General features: G+C 49.5%; 1 protein-coding gene across 6 annotated transcripts in view; it reads left to right on the top strand.

The window, feature by feature from the left end:
* Positions 1-18,284, top strand: part of rap1gapb (RAP1 GTPase activating protein b) — a 40,628-nt gene that overhangs the window by 20,959 nt on the left and 1,385 nt on the right. The window contains exons 1-19 of one of the 6 annotated variants that reach the window (XM_037490010.2): positions 6,490-6,557; positions 7,536-7,571; positions 8,698-8,745; positions 9,794-9,832; positions 9,954-10,139; positions 10,541-10,644; positions 11,245-11,323; positions 11,415-11,468; positions 11,568-11,651; positions 11,736-11,836; positions 12,095-12,224; positions 13,466-13,621; positions 13,711-13,782; positions 13,876-13,962; positions 14,080-14,223; positions 15,521-15,652; positions 16,597-16,674; positions 17,451-17,560; positions 18,119-18,235. In XM_037490010.2, coding sequence (XP_037345907.2) covers positions 6,492-6,557; positions 7,536-7,571; positions 8,698-8,745; positions 9,794-9,832; positions 9,954-10,139; positions 10,541-10,644; positions 11,245-11,323; positions 11,415-11,468; positions 11,568-11,651; positions 11,736-11,836; positions 12,095-12,224; positions 13,466-13,621; positions 13,711-13,782; positions 13,876-13,962; positions 14,080-14,223; positions 15,521-15,652; positions 16,597-16,674; positions 17,451-17,560; positions 18,119-18,235 — 1,823 coding nt within the window. In that variant the 5' untranslated portion in view covers positions 6,490-6,491. Of the gene's footprint in view, positions 1-6,489; positions 6,558-7,535; positions 7,572-8,697; positions 8,746-9,793; positions 9,833-9,953; positions 10,140-10,540; positions 10,645-11,244; positions 11,324-11,414; positions 11,469-11,567; positions 11,652-11,735; positions 11,837-12,094; positions 12,225-13,465; positions 13,622-13,710; positions 13,783-13,875; positions 13,963-14,079; positions 14,224-15,520; positions 15,653-16,596; positions 16,675-17,450; positions 17,561-18,118; positions 18,236-18,284 lie in introns of those variants that run through there. The other 5 variants (XM_037490012.2, XM_037490015.2, XM_037490011.2 and 2 more) reach the window with 5 other exon arrangements.

Consider the following 18,284-nt stretch of genomic DNA (forward strand, 5'->3'; position numbering starts at 1 on the left):
TCTGTTTTTTTTTCTTTGTTTTTTTTTTTGTTGCTTCAGACCATGAACTTTCTCTTTTTTTTTCCACTCTCTCTCTCTTTGTATCTCGTCCACTCGGGGAGCGTATGGCCGGCATCTCGAGTAATTCACTCTGCTTTCATTGTGCATTAGCTGCTTTACTTGATGAGATTAGTTGCTCTCTACTAAGTGGACCTGCACAGCTGAGGGCTGCATGTGTCGGACGTTGTGGTGGGGGGGGGGGGGGGGCAGGAAATATGTGATCTGTCGTATTTTGTCCTAAATTGAACACTGGAGCAAGAATGTTTAATGCAGTTGAAAGGCAAAACATTGCATTAGAAGATACTCCTCAGCTTCATTTGGTTTTTCACGTCGAGACAAAAAGAGGCCAGAACGTTTCCCACTTTGTGCTTTGCCAAAAAAAAAACAACTCCAGGTCTTGGATTGGTCTTTTGGGGACATCTGAGAGGGGACCGACTGATGACGACGTTGCAGCTGTAAATCCGTTGAATTGGAAGTACACATGTTAAAGAAAATGATAGAAGTTTGAAGTTTGTTTCGGTATTTGTTTCTTTTGAAGAGCATGGTTTTGGTAGCGTCATTGGACCTGATGATCGCTTGTCTTCGCGGTGCCTTTAGCTGCCTTTTGTTTGACAAAGAAACCAATTCATCCTGCTGAGGTGACATGTTGCAGTCATCCAGTATTTAGCCGGGTCCCGGCAGCGTCTACTCTTGAGAATTGTTTGCCCCTGGAATCAACTTCATGATGCATTGTTCGCGCTTGTCATTGTATGTTTTAAGTGTTTTGTTGTTTGGTTTCACCACATCTCTATTTGTAAGCCAGCGATGCTTTTTATCCCCCCCCCCCCCCCCAGTGACGGACACTGTGACGCATGCTGGAAGCCTGACTTTCAGCTGACTGCAGTTATTCTGGTTGGACTTGGTAGTGCTAACCGCTGCGCGCTAACCACAACTGAAAAACTGATGCTTTCATCTTTTTATACAATATTAAATCAGACCCAGCTCAAAAAAAAAAAAAATACTTTGTCAGTGACGGACGACGCGCTGGAGGAAAACGCAATAGAAGTAATAGTTTCATCCCCGTCCTGTAGAGGAAACTCAATTAAGTTCCGCTGCATCTGAGCAGGCTTCAGGCTTCTGCTCTCCGAGGCCACGGCAGCGAACATACAAACCTTTTCAAGTGCACGTTTTTTTTCTCCAACTGGGTTTGCCGAGCGCCGGGCGTCCTGCTCATCTGTGCGTGCAGGTGCCCCTCCGCCCTGAGCCCTGATTGGACGACGCGGCGCCGGGAGGCTTATCGCAGCTCGTGACCCCGGCGGCTCCGTGGAGGCGGGGGGGGGGGGTCCATGGGCGGGTTCAGTTCCCGAATTCCTTGTGTCTGCCCTCAGAAAGCTTGTGTAATGAAAGGAAAATGAAATGTACGCGATTCTGTCCTGGGGAGCATCGCAGTGAGGAGGTGAACACCAGTTATCTCGAGTCCTGCTCAGCAAACGCAGCGCGGCTCCCTGATGGATTGTTTCATGCTTCCTTTGAAGCTTTTTAGTCACCGATTTGAAATGAAAACCTCGAACTACAAGAATTGGGTTCAACTGTGTTTAAGGTTATTGTTTTCGAAGCGTTGTGCAATTCACAGAATAAGAATTGGATGTTTATAGTCATCTTTTAAGTAATATATATACTGTATATTGTTTATTATATTTATTCCTCAGCAAGGAACAATTTAAATGCATGGAAACCTCATCGACTTGTAAATCTCCTACATATTGCTTTTTCTTTTAAGGTGTTTTGTAAATTGGGGGATAACGGGAGTCATTTTATGCCATTACGCGTCCTGTGTTGTAGATTTCAGGTTTGTTTTTTGGAATCAAATATCTTTCAGTGGTTCGGGAGGTAAGAGACGTTGCTAGGTGACGGATTCACACAACTGTAGCAGCTGTAACGAGAAATCCACCGACTTGAAAGAAAAAGAAATCAAAGAGGGAAGGAGCTTGGTGCTCAGCGCATCGACCACAGAGCGAGAGCTTCCGCCTCAGGTCTCAATGTCATGTCGTCATGTTTAATATCACCAAGCGGGTCTTTGTGAACGCACACTTGGCCCATAAAAGCAGATCGTCGATCATCTTCCATTAATAAAAAGGGACGTGAGCGGCTTTTCGTTTCCTCTGGTTTCTCTCTTGGCTCTGGTGCGCCCACGTTGGGTCGGGAACGCTGGCGGATCACGTGGGACTCACTGACGAGGCGACCTTTCACCTTCTGGTTGTATACCGTGGCTCCGGATGGGCACGATTTATTCACGCGTTGGGGTTCTCTAACGGCAAAAGAAAGACTTCCATGCAGTGAGATGAGATTTAATGCATTTGCATGACGGGTCAGATGTTCTTCTTCATTCTGATTCATCAAATGGCGTCACCCGCGTCATCTTTCAGGATGCTGCTCTTTGATAAACATGTGCTCCAGCTGATTGTTAGCGAGAGATTTTCAAGTCACATTCGGAGTCAAACTTTTACCCTTCCTGCAGATATTTTCCCGTTATCGGTCTTCTTAGTCATTGGAGGGGTGACAAGAACAAGCAAACACACACACACACACACGCACACACACACCACAGAGAAACATTCATCCTCCTTGATGGCAGACACCAAGCGTGCCATCGGGAGTGGAGGAGGCAGCCTGTCAGGCAGCCCTCATTTTTCTGTCTAGTTTTCTAAGATCAAGATGGATTTCTCCTTTCGGTTCCCGCCGCGCTGAAGCAGCAGCAGCCAGGTGTCTCCTGTACAAAGGGTAACACGTGATGAACGATGCTGTGGTAAAACAAAGAGCAGGCCGATTTTCATGCATCCTTCCAAGCTACCTCCCCCCCCCCCTCCCCCCGACGTAACAAAGTTCACTCTCTTTGTTGGAATTTCTGCTCTGAGAAGCTGAGGATGCTGCAGGGAAACATCCGACAGCAGAGATCAGAGGCAAACGCAGAACGCTTTGGCTGCGATGTCGCAAATAGATCCCCCCTTCCCCCCTCCCCCCCCGCCCCTCAAACAGGCACAGCGAAAGAGAGGGCTGCAATCTGTCCTAACAGAGAAGAGTCTGCAGAAGATCGACCACTCCACAAAGGACCGTATTGCAGCGAACCACAAACTCTACTGCTGTGTAGAGGGAACAGAGGGAAGCCTGCGAGACTCCACCACTTCTCACCAGGAGGTCCGATTGTTCTATCGTTTCTTCATTCCTCTGCTCCCGAGCGGCGCTCCCAAAATGCCCTTTTGCTGCAGGTTGGGGGGGGGGGAGCAGGCTGCAGGCACAGACGGGCCGACAGTTCTAGCAGCCAACTCGTTGTGTGACACAGAGTGTGAAGTGATGTGCTGCGAGCAGAACCCTGGTCGGGCTGGTAGTTCACTCTGATCCCACGGAGGAGGGAATCGGACTTTCTTCTTCTTCTTCTTCTGCTTTGTACACTGTTCACTTGGTTCCCCCCCCCCCCCCCCAGTTCCTTCACGTCCTTCTCGCATTGTGCAGTTCTCCTGTGTTCCTCCTTTAATGGCACTCATCCCCTGTTCAAACTAGACGCTGTAAAAAAAAAAGCTCCAAACGCCAAACCAGGCGTGCTGAGTTTTTTTGTTGTTGTCAATAACGGCGCCCTTGTCATTGCAGTGAGGGCTAAATCATCTCCTCTAATGGGGCGAGACGATCACGCTGCACACGTTTCCTGTGCTCTTATTGCTCGGATGCCAAACTAAGCGGAAGGTTGTCACAACCTCGCTCTCCTTCTCGGATTCCTCGTAGCTCTGATGAAGTACGCTGAGGGCAGTTGTTGGTCCTTTTGGATGGAGGGTAAACAGTGGTACCCGTTCATTCTACCTTCAATGCACCCGTTCATCTTTCAGATGTCACACCGGGTAAAAGGTGGCTCCATTGTCCCCAAACCTTGGGTAGCTGTTAACACCTTGCTGTGCAGCCTGGAAGTGGAGTCTGTCCCCTTCCGTCACTCTCCGGGACCAATATAGATCTGCAGCGCTTGCCTCCTCTCTGATAGATGCCAAATGTATTTTGGTCTCCACATGCAGTGGAAATACAATAAGCAATGTTTAATTGTGCAGTTGTACATGGAGCTGCACAGAATAGACCTTCTGGCATATATATATTTTTTAATGCTGGCCCCACATCTTTTGCATGAGACGTTTTCTCACAAACTGTGAGTCCAGTGTTTCCCCCTACCTGGTTTTAAATAATGTAATTATTGTTTGCTTGTTATTTTCACTGACCCCCCCCCCCCCCACAGGTATGTAAAGAGTCGTAAGCCGGGGGGAAACACACTGAAGTCACATGGTCGCGTCGTAGAATTCTTCGTATGGATTTGTGTTGATTGAGAGAAAAATATCCACAGTGGAACCCGGCCAGAGTGTTCAAAGTTAAATTAGTGATGTCATCGCGGATAGCGAGTGTTAGTACTCGAGGTGTCAAGATATCAGAGATCAAAAGCTTGAATTTGTCCCCGATAACCAGGCTAGAAACACACAATGTTTGTACCTACGATAGCTCTGTTTAGTTCATTAACCTTCTGACAGATGGCTGCCTGAGCTTGAAACCAGAGGTGACTGTTAAATATAATTGCGTCTGCTTTATCTAATAGCCGTGTGTCAGTCGACGCCAACGGAGGTTCACGCCAGCAAATGCAAGCAGAATACAAAAGATGATTGTTCCTGTTCCGCTCCTTTTGACTAAAGCTTTCCCCAATGAATCCTACAAGGTCGAATGCTAAGTGGGTGGAGCGCTCCTTTAGGGATTAGTTTAAAACTTGCTCCCCTTTAACTGATAATCAGTCAGTGTTGAAAAGGCCCAAAATGTAGGACGTGATCTGGGGGAGCTGCGGTGCCTCTTTGTTAGACTGGATGTTACTTCTTGCTTTTGCTGGTGGGGAGGAGAGCCAGCCTCAGCTCTGTGGGCCTCGACCTTCGGGGTAATCGGCCGGCTCCACTGAGGCGGTGAAGTGGAGGTCCGTCCACTCAGTCCGTGCCCCCCCCCCCCCCCCCACCCCCACCCCACCGGGCCTCGGCCGGCAGCGGGGATGGGACTCTTGACCCCGGTGGATTTTCTCTGATCGACTCCCCCCTTTGAAGTTTCGTTTTTTTTCCCATTCCACTGTGAGGAAGCGTCAGTAGTTTTTCTATCAGCAAGTCGCTCACGCGCCGGTCTGATGTGTGCTCGAAGGCACTCCAACCCGGCGGGGGGGGGGGGGGGGAGGAAGAGTCTTCTCCTTTACTGTAACACGAAAATTATAATCATGTGACAAGTGCTGAAATTCCAAACCGACGCTACAATGCTGAGTGTGTCGCTGGCTTGAGGCTGATGATACGATACCAACAGAACTTTACCTCTGTCATACACAATCTGTATTCTGTGGCCTTTTATGCCGCACCATGTGACCTCTCCTCCTCTCGCGTACTCACCACTGTGTTCCCTGGAGGGAGATTAATGCTGACAGTTTTTTTTTTTTTATCTTCTATACAGCAAGATATAAAACGCTTCACATATGTGGGGGGGTGGGGGGGGGAGAATCTGTCCCCGTGAAATATTTCCGCGGTGCTTTATTCTGTTGAAGTAGGTCAGCGTTTGTTGATGTCTGATGTTGGGGGGGTGCCGGATGGAGCTGGACTGAAGAGACTCTCACAGTACGACAGCTCCCATCTTTCATCATCCTGCGCCGCTTCCTCGGTTTTTAAATCTTTCCTTCCCTCCTCGGTTTTTCTCCCTCTTTTCATATTTCATGTCCTCTCCACACGCATTGGAGCTGCTCCCCTGGTGCATGTGATGACGCGTGGAGCTTTCACGTTTGGCGCCTGATGCGCTTTCAGAGCGCCACACTAATTAATCGAACCTCTTCTCATTTATTCATGATAGACAGCTTATGTTATAACGCCATGAAAGAAAATGAATCTGGAGGATGATTGCTCTAAAAAAAAAAAAAGCTTGTAATCAGCACTGGCTGATCACAAGAGCACAATTAACAGGATAATGAAGGTCCAAATCCACGGTGACATGAGTTGTGAAGCGTGTGGAAATGTCTTTGATTTGTCACTCGGAGGTCAAATAAATGCTTCTGCTGCCTCGTTCTCACCAGCGAGGCGCTTGAGAAATACCGAGATGAAGGAAAAGAGGAAGTGTAGTCTCAAAATGTGATTCAACAGAATAGAGAACTGCTGTTTTCTGTCAAAGTGTGTGTGTGTGTGTGTGTGTGTGTGCGTGTGACAAAGAGAGGATCGTTGTGCACACAGAGGGTCGAAGCGCCGATCCTCCCTCCTGCTTCCTACAGAGCAGCTGCGTGTGTCTACGGGAGGGCGGCGGGCAGGCGGGGGGGGGGGAGGAGGAAGGAGGAAGGGACCCTTTCACACGCCGATGCTTTCAACTCAGACGCCGACGTACGGATTCCGCCGGCTGTCATTGCTGAGCGGCGCTGAGTGCAAAGCGCGAGTGATCCGAGGATGGCTAAGAACGCCTTCACGCGCCCCCCCGCCAGGCCTCTGCTCAAGAGACGCTGCCTCAGCGATGTGAGTATTTTCTACATTGCTGCAAGTAGAGAGGTTCTTTTTTTGCGCCAGCTGTTGTTGCTTGTTTGAATCTTCAGACAGATGGATTCATGCTTGGTGCTGCAGGGCGGTATATTGGATTATTTGTACATGGTGCAGATGAAGACACATCCTCCACTGCTTGGGGGATCTGTTTTTAGCCCCCTGGAGATCGACTGTGTTTGTGTTTGGGACGAAACCGCCTATTTTTTTTTTGTATTATTATAAATTGCGCAACTCCTATGAGGAAATGCCGTACAATGTGCATACGCTCACACGGCTCCTCCAGTCTGCAGCCTGTATGACTCAGGAGAGGCTCATTGTGTTATCTTTCATTTTTACTTTCAATAGACTCCAGGCTTCACCTGGTCAGGTGTTTGTGAGTGAGTGTGAGTAGGAAAACGTTGCTATGCATGCACGGGTAAACGCAAACATGGTTTTATTTGTGTGTGTGTGTGTGTGTGTGTGTGTGGGGGGGGGGGGTCCAGTCCTTCAGAGCCCTCGGTAAAATCTAGACTGTCATGTGGAAACATCAGCCCGGCACTTGAGTCCGCTTGCGTTACACGGTGCGCGGCGGGGCAGCTGCGACCCTCCCCGGCTCCAAACCGTGGGCCCCTGCAGGAGGTGAATGCGTGCCCATCGAAGGCCGTTGCCCTCTGACCTGTGCCAGTGCTTCGCTAATCGGACATGAAAGTTGCGCCCTGTGCGCCAGGGGTTCAGTTCAAACATCCAGGTTCTTCATCGGTGCAGCTGGACGCCAGACACTCGTATCGTCGCGTCCACACATTGATGTGCTCATCGGTGTCGGGTAGGGTAGGGTGGTGGTGGTGGTGGTGGTGGGGGGAGGGTGAGGTTGCTGGACGTCGGAGGAGAGGTTTCTCTTCCAGTTAGCAGAGACGAAGTGTGACGGGGAAACTGGTATCAAACCCTTTTTGGACCCGTGTCGACTCTCCTCCACAGACCTCGGACCTGTTTGCCATGATCGAAAGGATGCAGGTACTGTGAGTTCGTCCGTTCCCCCCCCCCGAGCTTCAATCAAACTTCCATTTTCTTCGATTTCCTTTCCTGCTATTTCTGTATCCCCGATCCGAAGCCTTCTCCAACACTCTGAAGTGTGCCGCTCTGTGCCCTGAATGTTTGCTTCTGCCTTAGGCTGCTTTTAGAAAGATATGCATTTGAACAAGGCCTTTTTGTTGTCTCTCTACAACTGTGCAGTGTTGTACGTGTCAGCAGATGTGCCAAATGTTTCCACCGATTTGTTAGAAATGTCGGTTGCTTTGCACCCAGCGACGTTAATTCTAGTGTGACACAAACCGGGATCAGGGACGGCGGGTCCTGAAAAAGCCCGTGAGGGATCAACAGGAACGTTTATTCTGCGCATCCACACGTTCACGTTATGAGCTGAATCCCAACTCCCCTTCTTCTGATCTCGCTCGGTGAATCTCCGTATTGTCAAATATCTCAAAACGCTGAATTTGTACGTAACGCGATCCAGTTTCTACTATGACAATATGTTGGATGCAGGAGAGAAAAGGGACACAGGAACATGATTTAGTTGTAAGTCAAAACATCTTCTGCTGCCAGAGCGGGGGGGGGGGGGGATTCAAACGGAATGAATTGTGCTCACTTTTGGATCCTCAATGAGCGCAGAGTCGCCTACTTTTTATTACTAGCGTTGCATATTCTCCGAACAAATGAGAGGAGCGAAGCTTGCGGATCGGCCTCCCAAAGGATGAGATTAATGAAGTGAGATTAAAAGAAGCCATTTTCCAATCTCCATTTGATTCATCTTCCTTAGTCCTGAACAAAAACAAAAAAAAAGTGCAACAAACGTGGTAGGATTGGGCAATGACGTCCACCGTGTTAGAAACGCCTCTCCTGTTCTCACGGACCTCTGCTTATCTTTCTCACTCGCATCCCCAACGCATGAATCGCTCCTCTGACGCTTCCTCTTTCTGCGGTCCATCTGCTGATTGAGCTGGCGTTACGTAAACACGTGAATCGTCATCACTGATATGCTGCGTTTATCTTTGCAGGTGTGTAAAACCGTTGTGTGCACCTGTCCGCTCAGTATCACCTCTCTCTCTCTCTCTCTCTCTCTCTCTCTCTCTCTCTCTCACAGGGTTGCAGGATGGATGAGCAGAGATGTTCCCTCCCTCCCCCCCTCAAAGTGAGTGGCGAAACCCTCCCTTCTCCTTGTCGCACCGCAGTCTGTGTAAAGAATCCGTAATGGCGGCATCGTAGAGCCGTCCTTATCAGCGGTACGCCACAGGACCGGGCCGCTCGGTCCTGTGGCGTACCGCTGAGGCTCAGGGCGCCGGGGGAATCCCAGGCCACGTCAGAAATAGATCCTAATCATCTGAAGCGAGAAAACCATAAAAGCATTTATTTCCATGGGCCGTAGATTGGCTCAACGCGGTAAGAGCGTGGCTTCCCTCTCTAGGGTCAACGTTAGTAGCTTTTACAGATCATAGATATCCAACAGGTTCATATTTTAACCACGTGTCAGGAACGAGGAAGTATAAAAACCACTGAAGCGCACACACACACACACACAGGGTGCCAGGAACGTGGATCTTCTGTACTTCAATAACGGCATTTATACGTTTATTTTCGTTTCATGAATCTAACTAAATGGTTTTCTCCTGTGAAAGCTGGATATTAATTTAAAAAGCCTGTATGGATGTAATCTGATCCCCTGACCTTTTCTTTTGCGGTCCACCTCCAATAATCAACACCAATAACCCGGTGTCATAAAAAAAGTTTAAATTTTCCTATTGAGTTGAGTGTGAGAAAAGGGCCAATAGCTTCCTTTAATGGAGCAAGAGCAGGCGTTCACTGCTGAGGTTGCAAAAAGGCGCTGTTGGGGAATTTGGCCAAATCACTATTGGGAATTAAAAGAAAGTGAGTTTGCAAAAGAAGCAAATTGCAACACGTTTTTTGGGGGGGGTGGGGGGGGGGTTGCAATGGCCCTCACAGAGGAAGGCCCCAACGAACACCACTGTCAGCATGAGATGTGAAGTGTGAATCCAGCCCCTCCCTCCAGCTGCCGTCTCTTCTCTGCACGACCCGTTCCACTAGTATTGTATTGTGATCCGGGCGAGAGAACCGTTATCAGCCTCACGCGCCCAAAACCCAAAACTGTGACCACGAGCGTCTGTTTGTCAGCTCAGCTCACATTTGTTTCCCCCCCCCCCCCCCCCTCCCTCCCCCTGCAGACAGAAGAGGACTACATCCCCTACCCCAGCGTTCACGAGGTACAGCCCCACGTCTCTGCACTCACACTCACACGCCGCCACGGCGCTTGGAGCGGGTCAGAACCCAGCGCGGTGACTTGTGCCCCTCTGACTGCCCCCCCCCCCCCCCCCCCCCGTTCAGGTTCTTGGTCGCACGAGCCCCTTCCCGCTGGTCCTGCTGCCCCAGTTCGGAGGCTACTGGATCGAGGGGAACAACCATGAGCTCAAAGAGCCGCCGGAGGCCGGTCAGCCGGCGTGCCCCCCCTCCCTCGTCAAGCTGGAGACAAACGGCAGCGCCAAGATCTACAGGAAGCAATTCGTGGGCAAGGTGAGGAGGGGAAGGAAGCCGTCTGCTTTTTAACAATCCCGGGTCCTGAAGTGAGAGAAGCTGTCACTGAGAGAAGTCATTTATGGTGACAGGATTCTGTTTGTTTGGGTCCGGTAGAATTGGACTCGTGGAATGTTTCCGTTCTTTGCTTGTGGCATTAAAACCCAGCCCGCGATCCCCTTGAAGACATTTACTGCTGTCGATATGCAATACTATTCTGTTTCATGTTGCTTATGTCATAAAACACTCGTTGCTTTACTTGAGTTATCCGTCGTGTACCCTCCATAGTGCCTTACTCCCTTCGTCCCCTTCATGCTTTTCTGATGGATTACAGCAGTGCGTTTGTTGCTGGGGGAGCATTCATCGTCACGTTTAGGTTGTCTCTGCTCATCTTCCCCCAGGAACACTTTAATTATTACACCACGGATGCTGCCCTGGGCCACTTGGTCTTTTCCATGAAGTACGATGTCATTGGGGATCAGGAGCATCTGCGCTTGATGCTTCGGTACAGTTCCTATTACTTTCATATGTGACCTGGTTTCTCTCCCATTTGTGCTCCTCCCCCCCCCCCGGCTCTGAATAACAGTTTTCTCCTTTGTAATATCCCCAGCTATTGTTTTTTTTTTTTTTCCTCTCTCCATGTTTCTCCCTCTCTTTTGGTTATTGTTTCTCCAACTGGAAGTGTAACAACTGTGGCTTCAGATGCTCTTTTAATGCTGCGATTTTACTGCTAGAACAGAAGCATCGTATACGGCGCACATCCCCTCAGTCACTGCGCTCACGTAGTCCGAAGAAGCGCTGAGTCACTGTCTACATTCAAAGCAAAGTCGAATTCCACGAAATGTAAAAACACAGAGGGTTTAGAAGATGATCCCAGGCGGTTAGAACATATGGACCTACACCTCGACCTGACACCCGTTCCTGTAAGAGCAGCTGGTACAGATGCATGCGAGTTGTTGCAGAGCCGCCGTGGGGGGGGGGGGGGCAGATCTCTGTGGCCCAGTGATGTTGCCATGGTTAAATAGATAAGGTCCAGACAACGTGGTTGAAAACCTGTCACACACTGAGGGACCAGTTTGACTTTTCCAAACTTTCTGACTTGCAGCACAAAGCTAAAAACTCACCATGATGTCATTCCCATCTCCTGCCTCACCGAGTTCCCCAATGTGGTTCAGATGGCCAAGGTACGCAGTTATTCATGTAACACAGAATTACAGTTTCCCCTAAAGAGTATTTCGCCTCTGACGGAGAGAAGCTGCTGTTTTCCATCTGCAGCTGGTGTGCGAAGAGGTGAACGTGGACCGGTTTTACCCCGTCCTCTACCCGAAGGTAGGCACCCATCCTCCAGCTCTCGTCACGCCTCTGTGGCCCCTCCCCCCCCCCCCCCACTCCCCCCCGGGTGAAGTCCTTCTCTTCTCTCGTCCTCAGGCCTCCAGGCTCATCGTCACCTTCGACGAGCACGTGATCAGCAACAACTTCAAGTTCGGGGTTATTTATCAGAAGTTTGGCCAGGTGAGTGTGCTGCACAGGTGCCCCTGAGAAGCTGAATCTAGTCGGGTGAGTCGCTCCGTGACGTCCTTTGTCTCCTCCTCGCAGACATCGGAGGAGGAGCTGTTTGGGAACATGGAAGAGAGTCCTTCTTTTGTCGAGTTCTTGGAGTTTCTGGGCCACAAGATTGAGCTGCATGACTTTAAAGGGTTTGGACATTATTCAGTTAAAGATTTAAAGTGCTTTTGATTCCCCTCCTGTGTCAATCAGTAGCCACTTCATCACAGGTGGCTCTAAATGAATCCCTAAAGAGGCGAATTAGATCGTCCCGACGGTGACGTTGCGATCCGTGATGGATGAGCTCGCTCAGCTCTTTCTTCAGCTTAACTTTGCATGTTTTCTTCTCTCCCTCTCGTCCCTTTTCACACACGTCTGCCCTTCGGCGTCCTCTCCGGTCCTCGGGGCAGCTTTCGAGGCGGCCTGGACGTGGCTCACGGGCAGACCGGGACAGAATCGGTCTACACGACTTTCCATAATAAGGAGATTATGTTCCACGTGTCAACCAAGCTGCCTTACACAGAGGGAGACTCGCAGCAGGTAAAGTGACAGCACATCAAGGTATTATCCGAAATATGAGCGTCGGAGATGCTGCTATTCCGAGTGTTTTTTGCTCTTTGTGGCTGAAGACTTTCATGTTGCCGTAAGCTACATTAGTCCAAACCTGATCCGTTTAAATGGGAAAACAAAAACGTCATGTTTAGATGGTCAACAAATGTGGCCCGCTGGTGTTACTTTCTCCTCTTTTCTGACTTTGCTCTCTGCTCTTTTACATCCATCAAATTGTGCTCTCATTTCCTTAAAAGGGTGGTTTCCGTGGTGACGCTTTTGTTCGAATACACACCGCAGCGATGCGTCAATTTTATGGCGAATACAAATACGTTAGGAATGAACGGAACGTGTCTGGCACCTTGTGGTCCCTGATTCATGCTGTCAGAATCATTCACAGTTTGAGCCTCCTGCACAATGTTTTTCTCTAATGTGACAAGTACGTGAATTAAAAAAACGGCCCGAAGCGGGTTTGTTGTTTCAGTCTTTGCCAGACATGTGACATAAAGCGCAGAATCGCCTGCAAATTCCAGAGTAAATATTTGTTGGTATTAAACGGTCCGTCACCTCTTGGGGGTGTGAAGCGGCTTTGGCTGAATGTCTGCACTTTGGTGCGTTGAGTCGCCCGATGAGGAGGAGCTGCACTTACAACCTTTTTCTGTTGATCTCTTGACAAATGAAAGCCCGACGTACGCTGCAGGTTTTGGTCGTTGGTATTTCATCATTCTGATGACTCGCGGCGTTATTGTTTTTTTTTGGATGGCTGAAGGGAAAACATTTATGACATTTTTAATTAGATTGATTTTTTTTTTTACGAAAGCCAAAGGCTTGCAGCGTCCTTAGTACTTGGCAATGCATCGCTTGGACAAAAAATATAAAACTTAAGCACAGTCACTCTGTCCTCTAAGAGCTCAAAAGGACATTATTTCAGCGCTGACGTTTTGGGTCGCCTGCAGAGTCATAATCCATTTTTGTTTGATTTGCGGCGGCTGCTCAGCCTTTTTCCAAATCATTCATTTCCCCCCCCCCCATCGACACCGTTTCTATGCCGCGAGCCCCTTGTCCGCGCTACACCAAATGATTGGGCTGATACCAGGGTATCAATTGTCCCAGAGAACGGGCTGTCCCGGGCCTGGACCGTATACTTATCCCCAGGCAAACTGTATAGCGTGACTCCTGGAAGGGGTTTCGAGAAGCTCCAACCTCTTCTTCTTCTGCTCCGTGGCGTCCAGCTGCAGCGGAAGCGGCACATAGGCAACGACATCGTGGCCATCGTGTTCCAGGAGGAGAACACGCCCTTCGTGCCGGACATGATCCAATCCAACTTCCTGCACGCGTACGTGGTGGTGCAGGTGGAGAACGCGTGCACGGACAACGTCACCTACAAGGTTTGGGTTCAGCGTGCACTCCTTGGTTATTCCGCGAGGTCGCGTCACGTTTCATCACGTGACCCCCCCCGCCCCGCTCCCTCCTCCAGGTGTCCGTGACCGCCCGGGACGACGTGCCTTTCTTCGGGCCCGCTCTGCCCGACCCGGCCGTCTTCACCAAGGTCAGCGATCGCACACTTATGACTAATGTCCCCGCTCTCTGCGAGCCGAGACGATAAAAACCCGCCTCTCCGTCGTCCCGTCCGCTCCTCCAGGGCCCCGAGTTCCGCGAGTTCCTCTTCACGAAGCTCATCAACGCAGAGTACGCCTGCTACAAGGCCGAGAAGTTCGCCAAGCTGGAGGTCAGGAGAGAAGTGGGACTGTTTCTAGACTGTGTGTGTGTGTGTACGGTGGTGGGGGTTGGGGGGGGGGGAGATTTGCGCTGCTACATTATGGTCATCACCGCCTGTCGTTGTCAGGAGCGCACGCGCTCGGCCCTGCTGGAGACCCTGTACGAGGAGCTGCACCTGAACAGCCAGTCCATGATGGGCCTGGGCGGAGACGAGGACAAGCTGGAGAACGGTGCCGGCGCCGGCGGGGGAGGCTTCTTTGAATCCTTCAAGGTACGCCCCCCCCCTTTTCCGTCACTCATTTGCCGCTCCGCCTGCATGACGGGGAAGCGGGGGCTTAGGGCGGGATGCTCGTGGCTGGGACTCTGGGTACTCGCACATGAGAAAGCAAAGCATGGAACATTCGTGCATCTCACAGGACCGGCCCTCTGTGGCTTTTGATTTCTCCCCACTCTGTGTTTCAACCCCCCCCCCACCCCCCCGGCGTGCTTTCTGTAGGCCGCCCCGCTGCGTAGGAACGGCACACCGCCCCTGACGGAGCGCTCCGTCGATGAGCATTAGGGTGGCGAGGCTCAGCGATGAACTATTTAACGACCCCACCATTAGAGAGCTGATGATGCAGTTCGCATGTCTCGCCGCGCCCTCCCCCCCTCCCCCCCCCCGCTGTTTTTTCTCTCGTGTCTGTGCCATCTTTTGTGTGTGTTCAGAATATCCAACCAGCTTGGTCTCCAGATCAGTTTAGTGTCCACACAGATGTGACATTGTTTCTTCTCGCCCTCAAACATCTGCAAATATTTCCCGCTGCATCTTGCCTCTCTGCCTCTGTCCTCCTTGCTCTCACTGTGCCTCATCTGCCCCCCTCCCATGACACGAAAGCCCACAGCTTACTTTAGATGCAGCGCCTTACACCATCCCCCCCCCCCCCCCCCCCCCCCCCACGCAGCCTACGCCCTCCCTGACCTTCGGTGAACCTGCGTTTCTCTCTGTTGACCTGCACTGCCCCCAAGTGTTCAGAACTAGTCCTGCATGCGCCCGTGCAAGCAAAAACCGCACATCGGTGCCCTCAGAGATGCAATGTATTCCAAAGATATTTGCACATTAAAACGCATAGAACCACCACAACTGTAGCTATTATTGTAGAACTCTGGACACCAAACAGCTGGATTCTTAAAACAGTAACGATTCATGTTGCTAGTGTTTCCTGATGGATCTTTGTCACCAGAAAGAATGTAAGAAACAAAGTGGTACATGGTACTGAGCATCCCTTATTTATTTAAAGTTACTTTGGTAAAATACCATTTTAGGAGAGAAAGTCCTCTGTAAGTGCAGACGAGTCACATGGGGAAAGCACACAGGACAGCTGAGTTAACTTGAGTTCACCCTGAATTGACATTTTCTATGTAAGGGAACGTGGTTGTTTTTCATTTACAGGTGTTTGAGTGTAGAGTCCCACGCGCGCGCGGTATTTCGTGCTCGGAGAAACTCTTTCTGTGCGTCTCCACTAGACGGCAAAGTGGACCCCCCCCCCCCCCCCCCTCCTCTGACGGTGTGTCCTGGTTTCTCTCTGTAGCGGGTCATCCGCAGCAGAAGCCAGTCTATGGACGCCATGGGCCTCAGTAACAAGAAGCCACACACAGTCTCCACTAGTCACAGCGGCAGCTTTACCCACAATCCCGCAGAGAGCCCCAAAACCCCGGGGATTGTAAGTAAGCCCGTTTCACACGATGCCCGACCCCAAAAGGTTTAATCCCCCCCTCCTGCAGGATCAAAAGAACGACTGCATTGCTTCCGTCAGTCTGTCATCACCACGGCGTCTGCTTTCATCCCCGCCATCTTTATTCCACTCTTCATTCCACTCAATCGCCTTTGATTGATTGCGTTTTGAGAGCTAGGGTCCATCGTTTTTAGGGCGGTGCCAACTGTGCCGCCGACAGACTGTCCTCCAAACCCCCCCCCCCCCAAAATAATCATAATATTAGCATTAGCATTCACAGCCCTCATAGAAAACTCCAGTGATGTCGTTTTCTAAGATTACCAACTCTAGCTTCTTGTTTTTTTTCTCTGGGGGGGGGGGGGGGGTGCTCATAATCACGTTCTCCATTTTCGTGCGTGTTTCTTCCATCCTCACCTGTTGAGAGACTCCTCCCCCCCCGCCGCCCAGAGCTCGATACGTAGGACGTTGTGGTCTCCCTCCTCCCCCCCCCCCCCCCCCCCGCGGCGCGGCGTCCGTATGGTTACCCAGACTCCCGCCCCCCCCCCCCGCCGGGACCTCCGTCCTCCCGGGGATGCATGGCGTCCTTTTCACTGCGCCGTGGGATCCGGCTGCTGACAGTGTTTCTGACCTTTGACCCCATTTCTGGAAACTCATGACTTCTAAAAATATATATTTTTTACAAAGCTAAACGCTGTCGTTTGGATCCTGTCAGCACTCTGTGTCCCCCCCCCTTTCTCCTGTTTGGACCCCTGAAATGGTTTACCTACCTCTGTGCCCCCCCCTCCCCAGTATGCTGTTCTTTCTTTATTTCCTCCCCTTGCTGTTTGAATTCTCTGTGCTGCATGTGATCTCACGATGTGTTCTTTACCTTCCTTCCACCTGTACCTGTCTCTCTCTCTCTCTCTCTCTCTCTCTCTCTCTTGGGGGCTCAGTCATTGCTCGTTCCAGGGAAAAGTCCCAGTAAATATGGACGGCGAGGCAGTGCCATAGGGATAGGAACCATAGAAGAGGTTCACGTATATATATTTCTCCTTTACTCGTCTATTGTGTTAACTTTTGTCTCATCATATTTAAACCATAAAGTGTGCAGTTGGCGTTTTTTTTTATGTTTGTTTTAGTTCCAGTGGGTATGAGAAGATTTCACATGTTGATATTCCTGCTTGGTTTCATCAGTTCATTCATTCATACATTCATTCATTCATCCACGCCTCACAGTGCGGCTGAGAGGGAACGGATCGGACCGGGCGATGTTATAGAAATATATAGATATATATATCGGTATCTAATAAATCTCACGTATTTCAGGATTCATGACTAAAACTGGTCTTCAAAGCACACATTCCTTTTTCTTTTACTTTTAAGTTTGTTTTGAGAAAAGTAAGAAATTCAGAAATGAAATATTAACCAGACTCCCACAACTGTTCTTTTACACAGTTCCCTATCGATGAATCGTGCATCTTAAATTAGAAGCATGTACCAGACTTCTTGAGGTTTGAGCAAATAAACTTGAAAGTTTGACCTAAGTAGTTAAAATAGAAACCGCAAAGAAAACCCAACAGGATTCATAAGAGAATATAAATGAATAATTAAGCACCTGCCAGAAGCATGGTAGCTTATTTAGTTACCCTTTCATTACAGGATCATTTATTCTGCAGCATACATGTCAACATGCCGAATGAGTCATGCACTGCATATAATGCTGTGGTTGAGCAGTAGTTATGCTCCCCCCCGTAGTGTGTGTGTGTGTGTGTGTGTGTCTGAATCTTCTCTCCCTGCTCACCTTCAGTCATTGATCATTCCTGGGAAAAGCCCAACGAGGAAGAAGTCCGGACCCTTCAGCTCCCGTCGCAGCAGCGCCATCGGCATCGAGAACATCCAGGAGGTCCAAGAGAGGAGGTGAGAGGACAAACCGGAGCGGACCGAAGAAGGCCTTAAAAGGAGGAAGTGGATCGTTAGGAGACGAGCTCTTGTTCGATGGCAGTTTTCATGGCTTTCTTTATTTTTTGTGCTATAAAAAAAAAAATCTTTTGAAAGTCCAATTATCTTATGTTATATTAGCATAACAAAAGTATTCTTTTAAGTTGAAAAATATTAGGTTAAAGAATGTTTTGAGTAAAATTTAAAAAATTTTTTAAAAAAAATAACATTTATTTTGGAGAAGAAAAAGTCAAACCATGTTAGATCAACAAAATGTCACGGAGAAAATAGTCCAAAAATGTTTTTTAAAAAAGGGTTTAAAAAAAATATAAAATTAGGTTGAATGAATCATACTTAATGCTTTATAATGCTTTGCAATTTTGACGACTGAAGGCTTTTCTTAGAGAAAACCATTTATGCTTTTCTCCCGTCTGGCTTTAACAAGACTTTAATTGACAGATGAAACTTGCCTTTTCCAAACGGCTTCCAATACCGCGTGTAACTGTGACATTATTTTCACGTGTCCCCGTCCTGAAGCCGAGACGTGTCACCCTGCACCATCAGGCCGCTGGAGGGAACCCACTTTTTGCTGGAAAACAAATCAGACAACTCCTCCAATCACAGCTCTCCGGAGTTCCCTCCTACCAAGAACAGGTGAGTACCACGTGGATAACCTGTACAGTAATATGCTTTATTATATATA

Source organism: Pungitius pungitius, chromosome 8, assembly GCF_949316345.1.
Source record: "Pungitius pungitius chromosome 8, fPunPun2.1, whole genome shotgun sequence".
NCBI classification, from domain to species: Eukaryota; Metazoa; Chordata; class Actinopteri; order Perciformes; family Gasterosteidae; genus Pungitius; species Pungitius pungitius.